The 25,006-nt window shown below is 40.6% G+C and overlaps 1 protein-coding gene and 1 long non-coding RNA gene across 2 annotated transcripts; both read left to right on the top strand.

The window, feature by feature from the left end:
* Window positions 1-14,693: 14,693 nt before the first annotated feature.
* On the top strand, window positions 14,694-20,958 carry LOC142071517 (uncharacterized). The gene is made up of 2 exons (XR_012667581.1): window positions 14,694-15,555; window positions 18,469-20,958. It is a non-coding gene; the product is annotated as an uncharacterized LOC142071517 (long non-coding RNA).
* LOC142071358 (uncharacterized) lies at window positions 16,074-18,463 on the top strand (the record flags this gene model as incomplete). Its single annotated transcript, XM_075126166.1, has 1 exon — window positions 16,074-18,463. A coding segment is annotated over exon 1 (2,013 nt), but the record flags the coding sequence as incomplete, so codon positions are not given.
* Window positions 20,959-25,006: the final 4,048 nt, after the last annotated feature.

Below are 25,006 nucleotides of genomic sequence, written 5' to 3'. Positions count from 1 at the left end.
AATATTGCCCTGCCAATCATCCAGTGTCCTGTGCTTTCATTTTCTGATAGTTATTAAAAAAAGGAAAAATGTACATTACCTCTTGTGTAAGTTCACTTAGAATTTTATCAAAAAGAAGTGCAAAGCCATCACTTTCCTGTAACTCTTCAACCACCATCATGTCTCATCCTTAATGATGGAACCAGGGTCACATAGACAGGATTGTGCTTCTGTTGGCAGCACTCATTGCTATACAAGTTGAGTTTAAGGGGTTCCAACTACTGGATGAAATTTTATGCAAGAGATCAGACTAGATGACCATAATGGTCCCTTCTGACTTAATGTGTTAATCAATTTGTAGTCCTCAAGTGGCGTAGTGATATAGCTACAGTGTTGGTCTGAACTTTTATTCTTTAGGACAGTGGTTTTCAGCCTTCTCTATACTCCTCCCTTGTCAATCCCAGGGCCCCTTCAACTTCCCGTCCAGCTATATGAGAGCCAGTTCCCATTCAGCATAGCAGCATGGGATGGGTTATGTGGTTACAACTCCCTGGGACCTGTTTGTGACCACGATGGTTCTTGTTTGAAAAAATATATATATATTTTCCCTCTTTTTTCCAATCTTTTTAAGCTAATGTTGTGATATTAATCATTTTGGGCTCCCTCCAAAATCCTCATTTATTTCTGTTTAATGATAAATGACATTATAAGTACCTCAAAATAAAATAGTACTCTTTAAGAAAAAAATCTGAAAGTTTGATTTCAAGGTCCTCGTGCTTTATAAAAATCTTAAAGATAGATTTTTCTGGCTAAATGATGGCTGATAATTTACATCTTGTTTATGAAGGTAAATATAGAATCCAGTTCTATAAATAGTTAAATCAAAGTAATTGGAAGAAATACAGTAGGGTATTCTCATCTTATTAATGGACAATGGTTCTCTTTTATACTAGATCAGAATTTATTAAACAAGAAAATAGGAGACTCTTAAAAAAACTATGAAATAGAATCTAGTATTTTCCCCTTTCTGTAGCACTATATCATGTATATCAAATTTGCAGTTTCACATACTTGTTTTATACATATGATCTGCAAGATTTGCACAAACACTGCTGATAGTTTTTGGTCTACTGATTTTTTTCATAAATTAGGTTAAGTATTTGTAATATTTTCTGTATATTAAATATCTGTGTTATCAGTATTATTTTCCAGAGCTGTTAAGATCTTATGGAAGTTACATGAGCTGATGATCTCTATCACAGCATGCACTGGCCTTTTAATGGGGTTGGGGCTCACTTTCATCTGTGACAGGTTGAAATGGTCTCCACAGGTGCTTGGAATGAGAAAGAACCTGCTATCAGATGGGTAAGGCTCTGGGGAAAGAGCTGTGTCTCAGTGGGGACAGGACTAAGAACCCTGCACCAAAGCTGTGAGTCAGCTAGGAGAGGAGCATGGAAGATGTTAATGAACCAGACTCCTTAAAGGGGTGGGATACAGAGATTCACTGGTGGTGAAGAGGAAAGAGAGAGCCTGAATCAGGTAAGGCCCTGCTACAGTCTGCATCTTCTAAATGGACACATATCATTAACCACCAACACTGACATCTTTGGTTGTTAATCTCAGCAGAGAGACCATAGATTGAAATGGTATTGTCTATTCTTCTGAACAGTCAGAGACTGTATTCCAGGGCTGGATTATTTTCTCATCCGGGCTCCAATTCAGCAGAACACAGTACTGACATTAATGGACTTGCATCAGCTGAGGATCTCACTTATGTTCAAATTTAAAATAATCAAAAAGAATCAAAGGCATGCCAATACCGTCTTAGGTTTTTAATGAACCACAAGGGTTTCAATACACCTAGAGCAGGGGTATAGTAAACACTATCACAGTTAGCTAGCCCTTACAGAATTATTCCTTTATATTATGTACATAATGTAGAGGCAGTTGTTTTCAGTGTATGACAGGAGAATTTTCCCTCAAGAACTTTGGTCACCCTCTGATACTTCCACCCCAAAATTTCACTCAGACATTTGTGATCGTTCAGAGAGGATGTTGGGTAATTTTTGCTGAGAGGAGTAAAATCAATTTAAATCTTATGGGTACAGGTCACAGTTCCTGCTCAGAGGCTAGAATAACATGCTTGACTGCTATAAAATTTTTCATTCCTGAATTATCACTCTTAGCTTGATTGTGTGAGTTATACCTGTTTTTTTCCATTCTTCATTTCCTTATAATCATGCATTTTCTCCAAATTACATATCAACAGGGATTGATAGAGATTATTGTTGTTTCACTCCATTGTGTAGTGAAATGTTTCTGGTAAGTTAAAACCACAGCAATGTCCCAAGGCAAATAAATACTTACAATATTTTATAAAAATATAGCACTCCTCTCTTGATACAGAAAGTATTTACATACAGAAGATGTCTGTGTTCTTTTTAATTAACAGATCCTAAATCTTCAGAGGTAATTGCTGCTCCATTAACTATTCCCTGCCCAAAACACTTCAAAGTTAAGGTTGACTGGCACCTTTCCAGAACATTGGGTGGACCTCTAATTAAACTCTGAAATCCAGGAAATGAATGGAAGCCCCAGACTCTGTACTCTACTTTGGCAGCTAGGGGAGAGGAACGAGGCTTTGCAGTAAAGAAAGGTTTGAAGTAGAGGTTTGAAGTGGCCCATTCATCTCAAAGGTAGGGTTTCCGAATACTCAAATACCCCATAAAGATGATGAATATAGCCTGACATGAGATGTGAGGAAAGTGAATTTATCCATTCCTCTCAGTGGGTATTTTTGTCCCCATTTTACAAAGTTTACCTCAGCCCATTGTGGAATACTAATTTTCAAGACAATCTCACTATCCAGGTGAGTTTTTAGAGCAAATTGAATATTAAAATCAGTTCCTTGTTTGGGGGCTGTATCTGAGGAATCCCTTGGCTATATGTCTCCAAATTACCATCAAGAAACATCCCCGTGCACCTGTTATGGCATACCAGTATTCAAGAGGATCTCACTATACACATACATTTTAAAAATTAAAAGTAGCTCATAATGGGGGCAGGAGACAAAGATCAGAAAGTCCTTCAGTAAATGACCCCGAACTTGGCTAAACCTCAGACTTCCAGAAGTTGGGACTAGATGGCAGGGGATGGGTTACTCGATAATGGGAGTGCTTTGTTCATTCCCTCTGAAACATCTGGCATTGCCCACTATCAAAGACGGGATACTGGGCTAGATGGACTGTTGGTCTGAACTGGTATGGCCATTCTTGTGATAGATGTGAACACTTGAGTAATGTAGACTGGATATTGTAGAAAGTTGAAATATGGTTTGTATTAATTTTTCATAATAAACGTGTTACTGTTTTGACTGACAACACTATCCTGGCTCTATGTTAGTTAATGTCGACCATAAGCCAGTCCTTAGAAAAGTGTTCTCTCTGATGGATGCTCAGCACCCTACTGGAGCATGGTAACAATGATGAGAAATGCAACTATTTGCTTTTCCTTGATTATACTCATTCCCAATGTTCAGGAAATGAGTGAGGGGCATGCAAAATGATTACATTACCCTAATGCTGCTGCTTACTAGAATCTTTCACCTTCCCTCTACTTAATTAACATCATTTTCCTTGACAATATTTCTTAAGTAAAATTGGAGTTAACATGAGGATTTTAGATTTTAGAAGTATTGGTTCTTAAACCAGAATCTTTGCTTTCAGGGAAAAATTTCCAAAAGGACCCCTTGCAGAAGAGCAGCTAATATACATTCACAGACAGCTGTCAAGGACTTTTACCCAGAGTAACTTTTGTGATATTGCTTGCCTAAAGGGGCCCTGGATGCTGGATACTAGCTGAAATCAATCCTGACAGGAGATATCAACTTGGCAAAGTTCAGACCCATAGTGTGAGTCCCAGGTGTGTGCAAAAAAATGTAAGAACAGTAACATTTTACTGCTCTTATTTTTTAGGGTTGCCATATCTCAGGTACCCCTAACTCAAACAACTTGAAATTTACACCACTAGCCCTATTGCAGATCCCCATGAATTAAAGCAAGTTTCAAGATAATCTTAATAAGCAACTGGATTTTAGCTTACTTTATACAATTGGCTGTTGAACAGGAAGCTAGTCTCAAATGTAACTATAATAGTGACACTGTCCCACTATAATGGAATGGCTAAATGTCAAAATAGTCAGAAATACCTTCTTAAATCAGACTCCTCTTGTGAAATTATAGATAGAGATGGCATCAATGCCAATACTTAAGGTTGCTTAGTATGTTCCATTATAAAACTCTGTTTTCAGTTGCTTGTAACTTTGCCAAATAAACAGTTTGGGCTGAAATTATTCATGCTGGGTGTCTGCTTCAAGCTGATTTTTTTTTTTTAAATATCAGGAAAAGCAGTTCAGTCATTGTCTTGCCAATGCTAATAAATTCTTACCATCATTTCTCTTAAAGATCTAGCACCTTCACACTTTGGCGCATGGACCTGGAATTTGACAGGGTTAGCCCTGACATTAAGAGCTACTCCTATGAAGTAGGAGTACAATACCATGTGTGACTAGGGTATTAAACCATTTATAAAGTTGCACAGACAACCTTAATTCTGAAATGTTATAACTTGATTTTGTAACCTTAACAAATTACATTAATAGAAAATTATGTAATATAATAAACAAGACTTGCCCAGCATGAACATGAATCCAATTTTTTTTACATCCCTCCCATGCCAGTGTTGGCACATAGCATAGAAATTAGTCTCTTCCATTCCTCTGTCATATGTGGCTGCTTCCATCTGCTGTGTTGATATTGTCTGTTCTGCCCTCCCTACTGATGGTTTCTCCTAGACACTCTCGTTTCCTCACACTAGCTGACTTCCACTTGAAAGCTTCATGTGGGAGTCTGTGTATTGGCATATAGAGTATGTGCCCCACATATGTTCAGCACATTCTTCCGAGTCTAGTGGAGATAAGTTGCTAGTTGGTGATTTCTTGAATCTCTTTGTTGGTGAGGAAATATTTCCAACCAATGGATCTTTCATAGGCACTTTATTTTAGAAAGTGTCTAGTTTTCTGTCTAACTTTTTGTTAGATCTCCAGCTCTTGCAGCCATATTTTAGCACTGAGATTGTTTGAATTGAAAATTTCAGTTTTGTTCTGCTACTGTGAATCTTTTATTTCCATGCATTGTTGAATTTAGGGAATACAGTGAATGCCCTTCTTATCCTTTTGTCACTTCCTTCTTGAGATCTTAATTTGTCAATATGGTGTGCACTTTTTAGATCAACCTCCACATCTCATCATACACACCCCGCTCTGGGTCAATTCTTTCCATCTATACTCAGTCCAAATTCCTGCTGAAGTCAGTGGGAGCCTGTGTGAGATTTGCACGGTGTGGAGCGTTATGTATGTTCTGTTTTACAGTACTGGTTTCACTTATAGTACTTAGGCCACATTCTTTCAATGATTAAGGGCTCTGTTCACATGAAGCTCATTACAGAATTGGGTCTGTTGTGTGTTCCTTATGGGAGGAACCTGTTAATTTTTAGTACAGATTCCCCACTGTTCAGCCCCAGATACACTTACATTACTAAAATAATTATAATGGGACAAAGTCAACTCTCAGATTTGGTTATTTTTTCAGTGGAGTCACTCTGGATGAGTGAGATTGAGAGAAGAATTTGCCCAAGTTTAACTATTATGAACAGTTATTTACAGAAATGTACAACAAACAATACCAATATTTGAAATGTTATAGTAATTTTGAGAATAAAAATATAAACAGCTAAAATAACTTTCCTGTTTTTAATTATTCACAGAGCTACAAAATCCAATAACATTTTACTTCATTTGATCCTTGTCCGACTTTTTGTCTGTTAAAGAAACACAAACTCCACTGACTCCAGTTAGGAGTGAAGAAAGTGGACATCTGTTTAGGGAATGAAAGTTCAGGTTTTTGTTCATACATTAGAAGATCACATTTTCTCAGAAGACCTTGGGTTTTGAAGTAACTGAGATTACTCATGTAGGTTAAGCAAGTGCTTAAGTACATTGCTGAATTAGAGCCTCTAAGGAGGCATAAAATGACAGCCTGCATGATCACTTGCTGAAAAACTGGTAAACCTCTTGGTTGCATGGGGTCAGAGACTTCTAATTGTTCCTGCAAATCAGATGATACATGAACCCAGAATTTCTGTTTTTTTAAATATTTCTGTGCTATGTCCCCAAAGTCATCTATTTCAATTTTACATTCACTACACACTTCAGAATTGCTGCAGTTAATCTTAGCCATTTTTTTCTAAAGTGATTTATAGTGTATTCCATGCAGAGAAACTAATGTTTTGCTGACTCAGAAGATTCCTAGAAAGAGTTTTTTTTTCTTTATTTTTGGAATAACAGTGCAAGTCTAACAAGGTCCACAAGTGTCAATTTAGTCCTGACTTGGTGATACCTAAATGCAATTACACAACTCAAAAAGGGGAGGAGAACTGAGGACTATGGAGCTAATCTGAATAATGTAGTCTCTCTCATCTAAAGAAAGGTTCTTGAAAGTATTTGCATGGGTCATTGGATACACTGTGTTAAAAGAACTTACATTGGTGCTGATTTTACTGTAGCTAACTTAACGTCACACAGTTTTAATTCCAAGGTTTCTGGAGATAGTCTCTGAATTTGTGCATGCCCCATGGACCAATTCAGTTTTGGTATTATCAGTTGGCTAAAGTTGAGGAGAGTACATATTTTTATTTCAAAAGAGTATGTGTGTGCATATTCTTTAGAAATATATACCTACATACACATTTAGTACATAATTAATACATTACATGAGTATGGTAAAATGTATTCATGGGTTTTGTGAATACTACTTGTGGTGCAAAAATATAAATAACTAGGAAAACAATGTCAGGTTAAAATGATACATCAGAAGCATGCATGACATAACTAAACTCAATCAGGGAATGTACTTGATTGACCCTGCAAAGGAAAAGACTCTGAAATATATCCTGTCACCAATTAAAGACAAGCTTTCCGTTTGTGTTGCCTAGACAGATTGTCACCATGTTCTAATCAATCTTGGTTAGTCAAAGCATACAACAAAACTATTGATTTGTATTCATTCTGCTACAAATAGTGACTAGATTCCAGCACTAATAGATAGTTCTGATGTATGCTTTTGAATGATTACTGTGAAAAGTAAGAATATTTAACAGTCAGATGCAGAATATTTTATTGTATCTGCAGTTAACCAGGCATTCAAATAAAAAAGGTCCATGCTATGGTATAGTGATTCCTTAATGTGATTATTACATTCTTAGTAATTAGTGTTCACAGTACTTCATTTGAAAGCAACATGCATGGAGAGACTTCTAACACCATTATATGTCAGTGCTAATTTATTAGAACGATTGAGGGGTTTTTTACACTATATTTTACTTAAATAAAACCAATTTAGTTTTTACTAAACCACAGGTTTAAAGAACTTGGAAAACAGAGTAGCTAGATTAGGTATTTCCCTAGTTAAGCTTTTGCTGTACCATCTACCCAATGCAAAGCCTTAAAATCAAGGAAAAGCCCAGTTTTGGGACACTTTTTAGCCATATCAAACACCTACACAGCATGTTTCTACACACAGTGACACACTTCTATAAGAAACTCCCTTCTGCCTCTTACTCATAGGGAGAAACACTACATACAATACCCTAATCTCCCTCACTGTATAACCCAAACTTCAACCTTATGGTTGCTTAACCTCAGGAACACTAGTAAATATTGAAGTATGCAAAAAAGGTTGTGTGTGTGGCATACTATGTGTTTGTGAAGGAGGTCATAATTAAGGTTTTTCATTGCACTGAGAGGAAGACTAATGTGTTGCATGTACTGTATGGGTTTCAAAATGAAAAACCCACTCATAGCTATAATAACCCACCTACAGTACTAAAAGTCATTTAGGAGTCTGGAGACAATATTCCATCTATATAAGCAGTGAGTTAGGACAATTACTTCTGATCGGTGTAACAGGGCTCCTCAAAGGCAAACAAATGAGGGTTCTCATTACTCATCCATATCAATATATATATATATCCTCTTCTGGAAACTGTTGGCTTTGATCCCAGGCAACATAATTGATCTATGAGGCATACAAAATCCTAAATAAGAAACAAACAATAAGAATGTTCAGGACCAATAGCTCTGAACTTTTTCTTCTATGACAACACATTCAAAGCCCACTAGGCATATTCTTCTGTGCTTCTTTTGATGGTGCTTCTAAATATCCCAAATGTTTAGATTTGCTTCTAAAATAGTCTCTTCCCGCCCTTGAAAATGCAAGGTTTTGTCTTTAGAACCTCTTTATCACTTTGGAATCTGTTGGCTTCCTAACTGCAGAAAAATACTGCTAATATGAAAAGAATTAAAAGCACATAGGCATTGGGGGGGGGTTAACTAATAATTAAATTGAGGTGACAAGCTCTTCATATATGAAATATTTATACTAAACAAAGTAGAGTTTGTTATTTATTACAATAAACATTATTTGTATGGGGTTAATGGGTTTACTTTTTAAAGAGACAGAACATTTAACAGTGGCATACTTCACCAATGATTATATCTGTTGTGCTTCCTTTGACCAATAAGATGTCAGAGTAGTGAAAATCTAGGTTTATTAGTATGTCAGTCATACTTCTACTGTGTGATAACACTGTCAATTTCATAGAAGTGATGTCTCAGGTTGAAGCTAGTAATGAGATTTGCCAAAGGGGAGGAAGGAGCAAGCCATGCAATCTGTGACAGAGTGCTTGAAAACAGTAGTTGTACCAGCACTCTGATCACTGGATTACCAATTAAATCACCCAGAGTAAATTTGAGGGGCAGAGCTGTGCCTAATTGGTAGATTGGGGATGGGTGGAAGACAGCTACAAGGCTAATTAACCCATTAGCCCAGAAAGTAGAAAGGCAAAGGAAGGAAGTGCTCAGGGGAAGGAGAGAGATTTGTAAGCTATTGAGAGTCAGAGCCTGGAGAGCTCTCTCAGAGGGAAGATATCTTGGCTGAGTGAGCTAAGGAGTGTATGCTGTAGAGAGCTGCACACATTTGTAAAGGTTGTGCGTGGGGCGGAGACACAGTAAATAAATTGCACAAGGTGTTTGGCAAAAAAAAAAAAAAAAAGGTCTCCATGCAGTTTGTGGCGAGAGAAGAGATGGGAGTGAGGCAGTCCCCTGTCACACAGTCCCTTTCTGTAAGGTTCTATTCCTATGAGTTGCTCAGCACCTTCAGCTCGGATTGAGGAGGACTGAAATCAATAGGAGTTGAGAGTGCTCATTACCTTTCAGGAATCACTCAGCACCTTGCATAAATGGGCCACTACAAAAGAAAGTGTTGGAGCTTGCTTGAAACGTTCCATAAGAACAGAGTGACTGCCCTTCAAGTAGAATGAAATGAGAAGGGGAAGAATCATGAGATAAATGGGGTGGGTCATTAACAACCCATAGAAAGACAATATAAGTCATACTTTCGTGAAAACACTATAGACAGTACATTAGGTCTGATTTTTCAAATGTCTTATGGCATGCAAATTCCAATGAGCACATGGCCTAATTATCATACACACATACAAATAAGCTTTTTCAATTCAGAGGATGTGTACATGTATCAGAATTCAAGGGTGCATGAACTTTGGCACAATTGAAAATCTGGCCATTTCTGTCCTGCAAGTGTGTGTTTCCCAATTTGCCAAGTATTGCCAGCGTTAATATTCTATTTGTTTGAATGGATGTCTTGGTCATAGGGCGAGCTGTGGTTTAGACCCCTTTGTGTCTCTTTTGAGTCCCCCCGCCCTTCCTTATATGACAATCCTAGCTTCCTCCATCAATCTCAAGGGAGAAACCACATTTTCAACCACTCTGGAATTGCAGCTCTGGGTGTCTGCGCCTCTATTTCCCAATCATGGCAACATGATAGGGCCCCAGTTGTGTTTTGCACAGGTGACAGCAGCTAATTCATGTGACCCAAAACAAAGCATTGTTTATTAATTCATTCTCCCAAAGGGTACATCACAATCGAAGTCAAGGAGAAAAACAGTAAAGGCCTGTTTGTATATTTTCTTGCAAGCTTTGGTAAATTCCATTCAGCCCACTTACATCTCTAGTCTCTGAGAAGCAGACAGTCCTGCTGTATTCTCTTCCTCCTATTATATGTCCTGTCAACATCTTCGCTCTGGACTACTGCTCACACTCAACCTCCCTTCTTCCTTGGGCCATCATCATTAAGGTTTTAGTATCTGCTTTGATCCTAGGTTCAAGTCTGGGAAGAATTAAACCTTGCCAACATAGCTGTAGCCAGGCAGGGGTTATTTCCCAATTAATAGCTTCCCTACGATGTCCTCAAGGACCCTTGCTATCTCCTGAACTGTACCTTATCTCTGTCACTGTTGTATTTCCTGTTTGCTTTTCCTGTAACAGCCTCCTTTGATTTAACTCCTTCGAGTCAGGCAGGATTATAGCAAATAAGCAAATTGAGGTTCACCTGATATAAAAATAATAGACTCCCACTTTCTCCACAGTATCTTAGACACATAATATTATGGGTAAAATCTTGACTCCCGTTGATTTCAGTAGGGCTAGGATTTCACTCTATATGTTATGGGGAAGGGTTTAAATACATAAAGTTTATTGACATTCTTATTAAATATATGGATGAGTTATTTTTATTTAATATTACAAGAACCAGATTGCAGAATAGTCCAACTGTCTCAAAGTTCCACTAGTTCTATTGGAGTATAACTTCCACCTGATTACTCCCTCCATTCTTACTCATGTGAGTAGTCCCAGGAACATGATTTCCACATTAGAGATCAGGACTGTGATTAACAATCATTAAGTAAAAAAAAATCACCACTTCAATTACATTTATAACTAACCACAACTTATACTTTAACTTAGAACAATATAGGTGACAATCTTTTTAGGAATAAGTTAATTACTGAACTAGAGCACAACATCACCAAGGGATACATTTTTAATTACACGAACATCTATCAAGGGGTTCTTTTAAACAATCTGATTATTAACAGTCTAAGCAAGTGAATATGTGTTAACTGTAGCCTTTTTGTGGGTGAAAGAAAAGAAAGTGAAATAGAGACGTAGATAAAGTTGAGTTGTCTCATGGGACAAAAAAATCAGAATTAACAGAAGTATATTAAATTATTTTCAAGTAAAGTAAAAAAAGAAGGAAAAATGGTTACTTGTAGTTTTCCTGTTAAATAATTGTTTTCAGACATCCACAATCTATGGTCTTTTCTTGGTGCATCTGAACCCAATGAAACTCTAAATTTCAAGCAGGGAAAGTACATGAATCAAATCACTTGACCATGTCCCTGTATTGTGACTATCTACCATTGCAAGTTATTTTGGATGTTAGTAAGATCCAAAGGTATCAGGTAAGGTTGAAGGAAGATTGTGGATCTGGTGATGACCAACTAAAAACTTAATTTTTGCTTTCTCTGCAGTGGAAACTCCTCTTCATATTCTCACTCTATGGAGGCTGTGAATACATGGTTATTAGGTATGCTAAGACTAGAGTGTGGCATTTGAGTCTAAATATTAAGGGAATGGCCATGTGACCCTTACTTAGCTGATTAGTCCCATTGAAGTCAATGTAACTGTAACCCACACATCTTCTTGGTGTGATGTTCTGTTCCATCCAGTGGCACCGAGACCACTTAGAGAGAGAGAGAATTAAATGAGTCTGCTCTACAGCCTTAGCTAACACCAGTTAGCTTTTAGCTTATGCAGCAGAGGTTCATACACTAAGCTCCAGAGGTCCGTGTTCGATCCCACCCGATGACAACCAGGGTCTGTCAGTGTTACATGACCACTCACATAAGGAAGAACTCACCAGCATGTATGTATCTCATCCATCCTTCCCACCAGCACTTTCAGCCCTACGAAGCACCCACCAGCATGAGTAACGGTTGCACAGGTGAACATAATGCTTCAAATATATGTGGAAACAAAGCAAGGCTGCAATCCTACAAGGACTTGAGCACAGCTTAACTTTGTTAGCATAAATAGCATCAATGGGTCATCACTTCCAGTTAAACTACTCATGTGAACAAAATTTAGCATGTGCAGTATCCAGGCTTAAATTATACAAAGAGGGAAGACTGACTGGAAATGCTCAAATTTGTCTCAGGCAGTATGAGTCTTCAAGCCCACAGAAATTGTGATAAAACCTTTTGAGAATAAGTAGAAGATTTCTTCACTTCTATATTTCCAGACAAGCACTCAGTAGATGGAACCAAACTTCACTAGACACCTTTGTAGGGTCCCAATGTTTACATCTTTGATTAGAATGGGATCCAGTCTCTGGTGTATTGACATTTAGGACACTTTCTTTTGGTCCTTATCTTATCTCCCTGCTCCTTTCAAAAAAGAGGCCAGGGAGAAAGGTTTCTTTTTCTCCCAAAAGGTCACTTTCATTTTTAACAGGACTGTTTTTTTGATGTCTGTACCTCATCCATCCTTCCCACCAGCATGTTTTGCCCAATGAGACCCCCTCAGCTTGTTAAATTTCTGTTTTAAGAGGGTGGGTTTTATTATTTTGTTTAGTATTCCAAGTATTTCAAAGGGGGAGAGAAGACTTCATAAGGCTTATAAGATTTTGATTAGTAACATTTTATAATATACAATATGCAATTATGTTACACATTGTCTACACATCTGCAAAATTGTATTTTTTAAAATGACACCCTTTCAGGACAGCACATCTTATCTTCTAAATTAAATATAAATATAAATCAAGTATTATGTAAGCCAGCATGGTAAAATCTTCCCTACACAACTTATTCGTGACTAGTGATATTCTTTGTGACTAATGATATTCTAGGCCAGATTCTCAGGTGATGTTAAATCCATGGGGCTGTGCTTATTTACAACAGTTGAGGATCTGGCCTCCATTCCTGCAGAAGCTGATTGTATCAATAATTTGTGTGGTGTTTTAGTAATGTTGACCTCTGTCCACCATGAAAAGAGTGAAAACTGGTACATTGTGCTGTGAAGGGAAGTAGTGGATTCACAACCTCTTGATATCTACAGATCAAGACTGGATGCCTTTCTGGTAGGTATGCCTCAGTCAAGCACTAGTTACTGGGCTCAGTATAGGGTGAAATTCTTTGGCCTGTGTTACACAGGAAGTCAGAGTAGGTGATATAATGATCCCTTATGGCCTTAAAAAAAGGTGACTTTATGAAAATTAGTCTAGCAAAACTGCTCATTCTGTAACTATCTTTTTAAAAGAAAGAAATGTATGATATTCCTGTTTTCAGAAGCAAATTATTTTTAAACTGTTTATAGTAACTGTTAAAAAAGAGGAGGTGAATAATGGAAACACAGATACATTGCATTAGTGGACACCCTTCAAAAATACAAATAAGTGACAAGCCATAGTGCTAAGCACTACTAATTTGCCACATATGCTCCACAGGTGGATTTCAGTTTACAAGGGGTCAAGGTGACGTAACCTTATGCATCTTACTATTAAAGACTATAAGACATACAAGCTTAAAATGTGGAATTTATTTCAGGTCACAACATATTTGGAGCAAATGTAATACATGCAAATTGCTTGAATATTTGAAAGTGCCCAAATGTTGACCTCAATGGGACTAGTTCAATAGTAGTCAAGGGAGGCCTCTACTCTGTTTCCCCTCTGAACCAGATTTTTCATTTTTTGCCTGTCCAGCTTCTGTCAATCAGTACTGGGTTTGGCCTTATTAAAGCCAGCTTGATGAAGGCCTATACAAGAAAAAGTGGTAAGATTACTTAAATATATAGGAAATGTTCTTGTGGCCTTTCACAGCTACTTGTGCTTCATCCATAGATGTCTTTTGAATAAATAAATACATACAAAGACCAATGGGATATCAGCAAACTATGCTAGGACTAGCCAGGTAAGCAACAATTACTATTAAAAATGTAATTTGAAACAACTTCCCTGACTTCTTTCTCCAGCCTCAGAAAGAAAAGCTCTTGGGCTTTGTGAATGGTTGAATTTCAATCACATTCTAAGAACGGCAAATCACCTGCAACTTCCACCAAAGAATGATTATATAGTACTCAGTAAGGTTCAATGTTTATTAGTTGATTCTCACATGTCTCTCTGAATCTTAAGAAGCAAAGAATGGCACAAAGAAGCAAAAGCAATGTCTGTGGATCCTTAAGATGGGGAGGATTACTTAATAGGGATTTTCTATATCCTAGAAAAGAAGAGAGGATAGAAGTTGATAAAGTACAGGGGGAACTGAAGAGAAACAGACAAATAAAGAAAATTCCATTCAATTACATCACTTGAAGGCAGGCAACTAAATAGTGACAAATTTTATAAGTGTTTGTATACAAATACTAGAAGTCTAAATAATAGGATGGGTAAACTTGAGTGCCTGATATTAAATGAAGATATTGATATAATAGCCATCACAGAAATTTGGTGGAACTATGATAATTAGTGGGACATGGTAATACCAGGGTACAAAATATATTGGAATGACAGAGTAGGTCGTGCTGGGAGCTGGGGGGGAGGGACAGGAAGTGTCACTATATGTGAAAGAAAGCATAGAGTCAAATATAGTAAAAAAAGTCTTAAAAAAATCAAACTGTACCATAGAATCTCTATGGGTAGAAATGCTTGAATAATAAGAGTATAGCAGTGTTGGGGACACTGGGGCATGGCCACTAGGTAACTCGAGGGGATGGAAGACCACGAGTGTCGATGAAGCCCCCTCGCACTAGGCCCAGGTGTCCTTGGCCCCCCCTCCTGCCTGGAGGCACTCGCAGCAGCTCTGCGTACTAGGCCCAAGTGTCCTTGGCCCCCCCGCCTGGAGGCACACACAGCAGTTATGCTGAGGATCTGCAACAATATGCTGCAGAGTCAGACTGCCTGAAACTAAGCAAAGCCAAACAGGGCAGATATGGAAGAACAATGCTGAATAAAGCAGCTTTATGTATAGTTTAACAAATGATACAGAGAATCAGGGAACTAGCTGGGAACTGGATTGGCTGGCTATATGGATACTTGGGGCAGCTTGCTATTGGATAAGTATGCTGGGAAAAAGGATGTATAAAAGCCTGTGTAACTTCCTGCTCTGGGTACAGGATTTGAGATTCAAATCTCCCTGTACCTATTTGAAGCTTCAAATAAACTTTTCTGCTTCTCCACCCCGTTGTGATTATTGGGTGTAGCACACCGGGTAACGAACCACTCAAGCTGTTGTTCAGCCTCTCGGCACTGGGTGCCGGCAACAGCTTTTGGCGTCCCTGGGTGGGCGATGAGGCTGCAATTTAGCCTTGCCCGGACCCCTCCTAGAGGTCAAGGATTGCGGCGAGAACCGACGCCCAGCGCGCACCGGTGAGTTCATCGGGGGCCTCGGAGGAGACGCGATTTGATCGACCCCAGAGGGCACAACGGTGCAACGCACTCATATAGTGGAGAAGCTGTTGTGGACGGCGGTGAAGAACCGGTCCCTTAGACATGGGGGAGGAGCAGCTGCAGGCCACGGTGAAGAACCGGTCCCTTGGATAAGGTAGGAACCTTTTAAAATCCGGATTGTATGCTCTGTTGGAACCTGGGGACGCCCAGAGTTACCCTGTAGGTATGGGACAGGGACAGAGCTCAGAGGTTAGGGCACAGTGTACGCCCCTAGAGTGCATTCTAGCAAACTGGAAGGTATTTGGTGCGGATCCGATGACTAAGAGCCAATTAAAACGATTCTGTACAGTTGACTGGCCTCAATATCAACTAGAGGACCAGGAGTGGTGGCCACCAGGAGGGTCAATTAATTACAACATGATCCTTCAGTTACTCCTGTTCTGTCAGAGAACAAGGAAATGAAATGAACATATGTATGCGCATTTGTTTCTGACTTTATGTACTCAACGAGATATTTTACAGCACTGTAATCTGACTCCGACTGGTTCGGTAGCAGCTAATGTTAGTCCCCAGACCCCCACTCCCACTGTAATGGCAGAGCCGGTGTCCCCTTCGGCGCCCACATCCCCACCTTATAAGGGTAGGATGCCTCGGGTTACAGAGATTGTCCCCTCAGTGGGACTCTATCCTTTGCTTACCGAGACGGTTGTGGCTTGCCCAGGGGCAGACAGACGTCAGGCTACCACTATGCAAGTTTACACCCATGTGCCATTCAATCCAATAGACTTAGCAGCTTTTAAAACACAGGCTGGGGAATTCTCAACGAACCCAAACAGGTTTATTTCAGTCTTTGAGGGGTGCCTCAGTAGTCACAAGCCGATTGAGACGACTGTAATATCCTCCTGAGAACCCTGTTGTCTGAGGTGGAGAGGGATCAGGTTACCGCTAAGGCAAGGGGAGCATCAGCGTTCAAGCGAAAAAAAAAGAAAGGAATCTATCTGTCAAGTTCCTCTCCAAATAATTGTAAGCGGCTCAGGGCATTTCTGGGTATGGCAAGCTTTTGCAGGATATGGATCCCAGAGTTTGGACTGTGGGCTAAACACCTGTACGACTGTGTAAAAGGAGCGGATCATGACCCCTTCTATTGGAGCCCAGAGGCTGACAGGGCATTTAAAATCCTGAAAAGAAAATTGATGGAAGCCCCAGCTCTGGACCTGCCGGATCTCTCTAAGCCGTTTCAGTTGTATGCACATGAACGAAGGGGGGTGGCCCTAGGAGTGCTTACACAGCCGTTAGGAGCATGGAGACGTCCCGTGGCTTATTTTTCTAAGCAACTGGATCAGGTTGCAAAGGGTTGGCCGGCATGTTTACGGGCGGTCGCAACTACAGCCCTAGTGCTTGAGGAAGCTGAGAAGCTAACATTGGGAGGGGTTATGCAAATCTATACTCCCTATATGGTCCGAGCCTTACTGGATGCAAAGGGAGGGCTTTGGCTCACCCAGGCTCGGTTTGCTCGGTACCAGGCTAAGCTGTTAGAGAACTCTGAAGTCACCTTACAGCCTTGCCCCTCCCTTAACCCAGCTACCCTCTTGCCAGAAACGGAGGAACAGAAACATGACTGTTTAGAGATCATAGATGTCCAGTACTCCAGCCGTCCGGATTTAAAGGATGTACCCCTCCCAAATGCAGATTATGAGTGGTACACTGATGGTAGCAGTACTGTAATAAATGGGCAAAGGAGGGCGGGTTATGCTGTTGTGACGCTCCATGACACTGTGGAAGCTGAAGGTTTGCCTGCTGGGACCTCTGCCCAGCTTGCCGAACTAATAGCCCTGACCCTTGCACTTGAACTGTCAAAAGGAAAGCGGGTCAACATTTTTACTGATTCAAAGTATGCTTTTGATGTGCTGCATGCTCATGCTGGCCTATGGAAGCAAAGGGGAATGCTGACAGCCCAAGGCTCCCCAGTCAAGTATGGGCCCCAAATCCTCCAGCTCCTAGAAGCCATACAACTCCCCTCGGAAGTGGCGGTGGTACACTGTAAAGCCCATCAAAGGGAGGATCAAGATGTGGCCAGAGGTAACGCCCGGGCAGATAGAGAGGCTAAGCATGCTGCCACCCTGCCATCCCCTCAGACTGAGAACGCCCATATGCATGCCCTTATCCCATCAGTAGGGGAGCTTCCAACCCCTCAGTACTCCGGGGAGGAGAGACAGCTAACTGACAAACTCGGTCTCCGGGAAAAGGAGGGATGGCTCCATTCCCCAGAAGGGAAGGTCCTCTTACCAAAGGGCCTAATCCGGCCAGTGCTGCAGAAACTACATCAAACCACTCATGCTGGCAGGGAAGCACTTATCCAACTAATGGGAAAATACTTTATCACTTCCGGACTCCGACCCCTGACTGCCCAGGTACAAGTGGACTGCTTAGTCTGCCAAAAGAATAACCCCCGACCGGGACATCCTGTGCCACCAGCTGCCCTAGAACCCACTCCGGGCCCCGGACAAGTGTGGCAAATAGACTTTACTGAGTTTCCCCGGACCCAAGGGTTCAAATATCTCCTTGTTATAGTGGATCGGTTCAGCGGATGGCCAGAAGCCTTCCCATGCCGTAACTGCACTGCCAGGACAGTGACCCTCAAGTTTGTTAAGGAGATCATTCCTCGCTTTGGACTCCCCCTGTGGATGGAATCTGACAACGGGACACACTTCACGTCAAAAATCATTCAAAGCATCTCACATGCCTTACAGATCCCCTGGAAACTCCATACGCCCTGGAGACCGCAAGCCAGTGGTGTAGTGGAGCGTACCAATCAGACCCTTAAACGGCATCTTTCAAAAGTGTGCCAAGAAGCCTCACTGCGATGGCCTGATGCTTTGCCCCTCGTCCTACTCCGTATCTGCGTTCTCCCAAAGGGTAGATTAGGGCTCAGTCCCTTTGAAATTATGTTTGGAAGGGCATGGCCCATGAATGGCACCCTGGTTCTGTCAGGGGAATGGGAGTTGGGTAATGTTTTATTGTCACAGTATATGTGTTCCCTGTCTGCTGTTCTCTTGTCTCTTCACAGGTATACCAAGGATTCCCAGCCTCTCCCCTTGGACTCTCCCGTCCACTCCTTACAGCCTGGTGACTCTGTGCTTGTTCGCACCTGGAAAGACGAGCCTCTCCAGGAAAAGTGGAAAGGACCCTATACCGTCCTGCTGATCTCCCATACAGTGGCAAAGATCGAGGGACACAAGAACTGAATCCATCACTCTCGTCTGAAGGCAGTACCCGCCCCCTCGTCAGCAGAACAGTGGACCGTCCAACCTGCTGACTCCTCATCTAGTGATGATCTCGGGCTAAAGTTACTGTTTAAAAGACACAAATAGTGGGCACCTTAATGCTAAAATGGGCCCACCCAGGTACTGGAGACCCTGGGTTGGAAAGACTCTGGTGATAATTAATTGGGTAACATTGTTATTCTCTGTATTGGTATTTCCAAATTGTGCATATTGGGAGCATAACTCCTTTGTTTCGCTTGCGCACCATGTTGCTAATTTAACAAACCAGACTGATTGCTGGGTATGTGCTCCAATTCCACTGTCCCCACAAAACGGGAATGCCTCTTGACATGCTGCCCTTGACCCTAGCAGAATTAGCCACCACCAAAGAGCAGAAAAGAATGGACTCACCATTCTGGAATAAGACCTCTTTACAGCAAGCCACCTATCAGGACCAGGAGTATTCAGTTGCAGTACTCACTGAGGGAGTGTTATGTTTTACCCGAAACCAATCTGATCACTATGGGCGTCCTGTGGGAAAAAGCTCCTGTTTTATTACACAGTGGGCTGATGGGTACTGGATAAAGACCAAAAGGGGAGGCCAACAGTGTGGATGTAATGGTTCCTCCCCTTTTAGGGAAACTCTTACAAATAATCTTACCACAAAAGAAAGGTTTGGAAATATAACTTGCCGTCCAGTTAATATCTCCAATGTAGCAAGCCAATGGTGGGTTTGTAGTGGTCCCTATGGCGAGTGTAATTTGAACGGCACAATTAGAAACGCCCCCACTTGTACCCAATCAAAAAAATAAGATGCCCCCTTAGGGGCATATAAATTGTTTAAAAAAGCAGCCAAAGCAGCCTTAAATATCCCAGGAATCCCCTTAAGAAACAGTCCTTACTGGGCTCTACAGGGTCACTATTTTGTATGTGGCCGAAAGGCTTACAAGGTGCTGCCAGACAACTGGACAGGTAGCTGTTATATAGCTCATGGAGTTCCTCATCTTTCCATAACTGCCACACTGCCCAAAGGAAAGATTAGAAATGCCCGAGACACCTCTGTTGAGTCACGAGAAAAGACCCTGCGGCGACTGACTACGGCATTAGAGAGCAATATGAAGAATCCCCTCACAACCGAGAAGCTTGTAGGGTGCTCTGTACTGGGAATAGCGCCACTGTTTACCAGGCCAGCCATGGCATGCATAGGCCGCTATACTATAAGGCTGCAGATGGTACTTGAGAAGGTGGCCTTAGAGTTAGAGGACTCAGTTAGTGATTTAGGGTCAGCAGTAAAAACATTAAATAAAGAGGTACAGCAGCTCAGGACGTTTTCCCTCCAAAACAGGCTGGCTTTGGACTATCTTGGCATCCCAAGGAGGGGTTTGTGCCCTCGTCGCGCCCCGATGGTGTGTATATGTAAATGATAGCAGTTATGAGATCTATGAAAAGGTGGTACAGGCTGAGGCCCATGCCCGAGCCGGAGCACAGGTTGCCTATACTGCCCCAGAGAACGATTGGTTGCAAACCTTGTTTTCAGGCTGGGGTTTGTCGTCTTGGCTTGGTGGTTTATTTAGCCTGCTATTGAAATTTCTCTTTCCTGTATTGCTTGTATTACTGGTATTATGCTGTGCGGTATCATGTATTAGGGCCCTTTTGCAAAAGTTAATAAGTCATTCTTTTCAGGGCTATCAAAAAGTGCTTATGCAAAGTCCTATTGTAAAGAAATAAGTAGCCCAAGTGAGAAAACTCAGAGCCAAGGTTGTTGAGTGTTCTCAAAGGGGGGAGTTGTTGGGGACACTGGGGCATGGCCACTAGGTAACTCGAGGGGATGGAAGACCACGAGTGTCGATGAAGCCCCCTCGCACTAGGCCCAGGTGTCCTTGGCCCCCCCTCCCGCCTGGAGGCACTCGCAGCAGCTCTGCGTACTAGGCCCAAGTGTCCTTGGCCCCCCCGCCTGGAGGCACACACAGCAGTTATGCTGAGGATCTGCAACAATATGCTGCAGAGTCAGACTGCCTGAAACTAAGCAAAGCCAAACAGGGCAGATATGGAAGAACAATGCTGAATAAAGCAGCTTTATGTATAGTTTAACAAATGATACAGAGAATCAGGGAACTAGCTGGGAACTGGATTGGCTGGCTATATGGATACTTGGGGCAGCTTGCTATTGGATAAGTATGCTGGGAAAAAGGATGTATAAAAGCCTGTGTAACTTCCTGCTCTGGGTACAGGATTTGAGATTCAAATCTCCCTGTACCTATTTGAAGCTTCAAATAAACTTTTCTGCTTCTCCACCCCGTTGTGATTATTGGGTGTAGCACACCGGGTAACGAACCACTCAAGCTGTTGTTCAGCCTCTCGGCACTGGGTGCCGGCAACAGCAGTAGGAATATATTACCAACCACCTGACCATCATGAAATGCTCCAGGAGATAAGAAAGGACAGAAAAATAGAAAACTCAATAATATAATGGGGGATTTCAACTATTCCCATATTGACTGGGTACATGTCACCTCAGAATGGGAGCAGATACAATTTCTAGACACCATTAATGACTGCTTCTTGGGACAGCTAGTCCTAGAACCCACAAAGGGAGAGGCAATTCTTGATTTAGTTCTAAGTGGAGCACAGGAGCTGGTCCAAGAGGTAAATATAGCTGAACCACTCGGTAATAGCAACCATAATGTAATTAAATTTAACATCCATCTGGGGGCAAAAATACCAAAAAAAACCACCACAGTAATATTTAACTTCAAGAAGGGGAACTGCACAAAAATGAGGAGGCTAGTTAAATGGAAATTAAAAGGAACAGTCATAAGAGTCAAATGCCTGCAAGCTGCATGGAAACATAAAACATCATACTAGACACTCAAATTTTAATGTATACCCCAAAATAAAAAAACAAAACACAGTAAGAGGTCCAAAAAACCCCACCAGCAGGGCTAACCAACAGAGTAAAAGAGGCAGTTAGAAGCAAAAAGACTTGTTTTAAAAACTGAAAGTCAAATCCTATTGAAGAAAATAGAAAGGAGCATAAACTCTGACAAGTCACATGTAAAGGTACAATTTGGAAGGCCAAAAAAGAATTTGAAGAGGAACTAGCAAAAGATGCATATATGCAGAGCAAAAATATTTCAAGTACATCAGAAGCAGGAAGGTTGCCAAACAATAAGTGGGGCCACTGAATGATCAAGGTGCTGAAGGAGCACTTAAGGATGACAAGGCCATTGCAGCGAAGTTAAATGAATTTCTTTGCATCAGTCTTTACTGCAGAGGACATGAGGGAGATTCACACATCTGAGCCATTCTTTTTAGGTAACAAATTTGAGGAACTGTCCCAGATTCAGGTGTCAATAGAGGAGGTTTTGAAACAAATTGATAAATTAAACAATAATAAGTCACCGGGGCCAGATAGCATTCATCCAAGAGTGCTGAAAGAACTCAAATACATTCTTGTAAGCAAACTAGGCAAATGTGGTCTATATAAAATTACTATACAGTAGGTACAAAACTAGTTGAAACATTTCTTTCTTTCTCATTTTTACCACATAATTATAAAATAAATCAATTGGAATATAAATATTGTACTTACATTTCAGTGTATAGTATATAGAGCGGTACAAACAAGTAATTGTCTGTATGAAATTTTAGTTTGTACTGACATCACTAATGCTCTTTATGTAGCCTGTTGTAAAACTAGGTAAATATCTAGATGAGTTGTTGTACCCCTTGGAAGACCTCTGTGTACTCCCAGGCTTAAGTGTACCCCTGGTTGAGAACTACTGGTTTTAAATATTAGAAAAAAAACCCTTTCTGACTATAAGGATAGTTAAGCGCTAAAATATGTTTCCAAGGGACACTGTGGAATCCCCATCATTGGAGGTTTTTAAGAACAGGTTGGACAAACACCTGTCAGGTATGGTCTAGGTTTACTTGGTCCCACCTCAGCACAGGGCACTGGACTAGATGATCTCTCAAGGTCCCTTCTAGCCCTACATATCTATGATTCTATGATAAACGTGCTAAAATTATATAAATACTAATTAGAAATATTTTGTAACTTGTAATTCTGATATTGTGATATCACTACTCTACAAGCAGTTGACCTTAGTGGGACAACTCATTGTGTAAAATACTTTTCAACATGAGCAATGGTGTCCAAATCTATCCCTAAATTTCCACCATGCCCCCCACTCAAAATCTGTAATCATGGAGTTCATAGCACTGTAGAATTATTTCCTATAAACAACAGTAAGATATTGCACTTAAGTCCCTAACCAGAAAAAGAACGGCTCAACATCCACTAACTCCATGTGATTGTTGAAGCTGTAATTCAACACACCTCTCAGAATAAAGCAAATCTATTTGCTGTGATACAAATGAAAAGCCACTAGATGACTTAAATTCACAGTGCTGTCAGCTTATTAAAAAAAATCTTGTTTTCGTTGCTGCCAGACCAAAGATGAAAACATAATTAATGAACTGCATTGAAGAGGCAACTGAATTGATCCGACCCCCACTATATCTCTGTTGGGATATCCTCCTACATCTAGCCAAAAAGGAAAATGCTATCTCTATCATCCCAGCTCCTTAGTGAAAAGTATTGCAAATATTGTTGGGAGAGTTATATGGGAATGTGACATCAGACAGAAATTACAGACTCATGCGGGACAGGTATGCTTAGCAATAACTAAAAAACAACTGTAGACTTTTTATGTCAGGCCATTCAGCAAAAAATTCTGCATAGCCCACACAGGAATCCAGTACAGCTTCACAATTCACTTTTCAAAATTGGTTGTATGTTATGTGATAAAACCCCCTGAAATAGATATTGCAACTGGAATTGATCTAATCTTAAAATAGAACCTCTGGCTTTACTTTTAGATGGTTGTTCTTGGATAAAATAGGTGACTAAAACTTGATAATCATGGAAAGTTATATTTCTGAGAGACCTGAGAGACAGGTGCTAAAAATCTCATTCTCACTAGGTGAAAGTGAATATCTTGAATGTAACACACTGCTGCAATCAATAGTCTGGGACTTTAAAAATGCTAACACAATCCCTTTTTCTCCAGCAAATAAACTTCAGCATTATGAGCAGATTTAACAACATTTGCTGAGTTTTAAAATGTCTTTATTGCTTCATTTACTATTGAAGTTGGTCAGAAAATGGAAAAAATATTTTTTCATAAACTTTCTAAGACTTTTGTTTGTCTTTCTTTGAAACATGATCTTCTTTGAAATTTCTCAACCATCTTGGTTTGTTATGCGCATGTTTAAGAGGCCTGTCACCATAATACAGTATCTAGGCACCACTGAATATTAGAGTTCTCCAGAAACAAATTGCTGAGAACATTTAACAGAGAGGGAGGTGAATGCTTACTGAAAGATTTGATGCTACTTTTAATCTGAAGGATGAAAGATTGGGTTCACCCTAACTTCTGGTGGCAGCAAATTAAGGTCCTTTCCAGAAAATACTGAGCCAGTTGACCTCTGAAAGTTTGAACTTGGTCTTCATCAGCTATACTGTTTCTGCTGAATATTATTGTCAAAGAGAAGGGCAGATAAATCAGTTTGTCAGATAGGTAGGCCCTACCCATTTGGGGCTTTGAAGATAAGGATCAAGACCTTGAACTGAAGCCAGGATTGTGAGTAGTAGCAATTATAAACACAGAGTATTGGCATGGTGTGCTGCTGTCAGTCTACTCCACTTACTAAGTAGACTGTTGCATGTTAAATCATGTGAAGTTTGTGGGTAGTTGTCTAGGTCAAACCAATTATTGCACAATAGTAGTTCAGTTCTAGAGTGACAAAAGTATGGATCACTATGGCTAGGTTTATATCTGAGAGGAACTACTTGAGTAAACTGGCCAGTCAAAAGTGAAGAGATGGCTTTGTGGCCACTGCTGCTAACTGGGTACCAAAGGAAGATTCCATTAGGACCTTGGACCACATGGCAATCAGAAGGCAATACAGTACAGGGTGAAGTCACGTTTCTTGCTAGTTCTACCAACTATTCCATCCCTAACATTGTTTTGCAAATATGGATCCTTTTGAATGGGGAGCAAGTGCTCATCACAATCCTCTGCAATCTGAGATTTATAAAGGAACAAATTTACCTTGATGAAACTTCATTCCTGTGTTCTAGTTCCCACAGCAGGTTCAGCAGCGTTTCCTGAGCAATGGAAGACAAGGTTGCCACTCAGGCTAATAGCACTAATAGGAATCTGTCCATAGGTCTGAGGAGTGCCATCTGTGAAACTAGCACTCCTACTATGTCAAATCCAGGTAAGAAGCCATATTGGAAGAAGTCTGATGGTGACAGATTGTGAGTAAAATGTT

Source organism: Caretta caretta, chromosome 3 (genome assembly GCF_965140235.1).
Source record: "Caretta caretta isolate rCarCar2 chromosome 3, rCarCar1.hap1, whole genome shotgun sequence".
NCBI classification, from domain to species: Eukaryota; Metazoa; Chordata; order Testudines; family Cheloniidae; genus Caretta; species Caretta caretta.
This window is presented reverse-complemented; position numbering and strand designations above follow the sequence as displayed.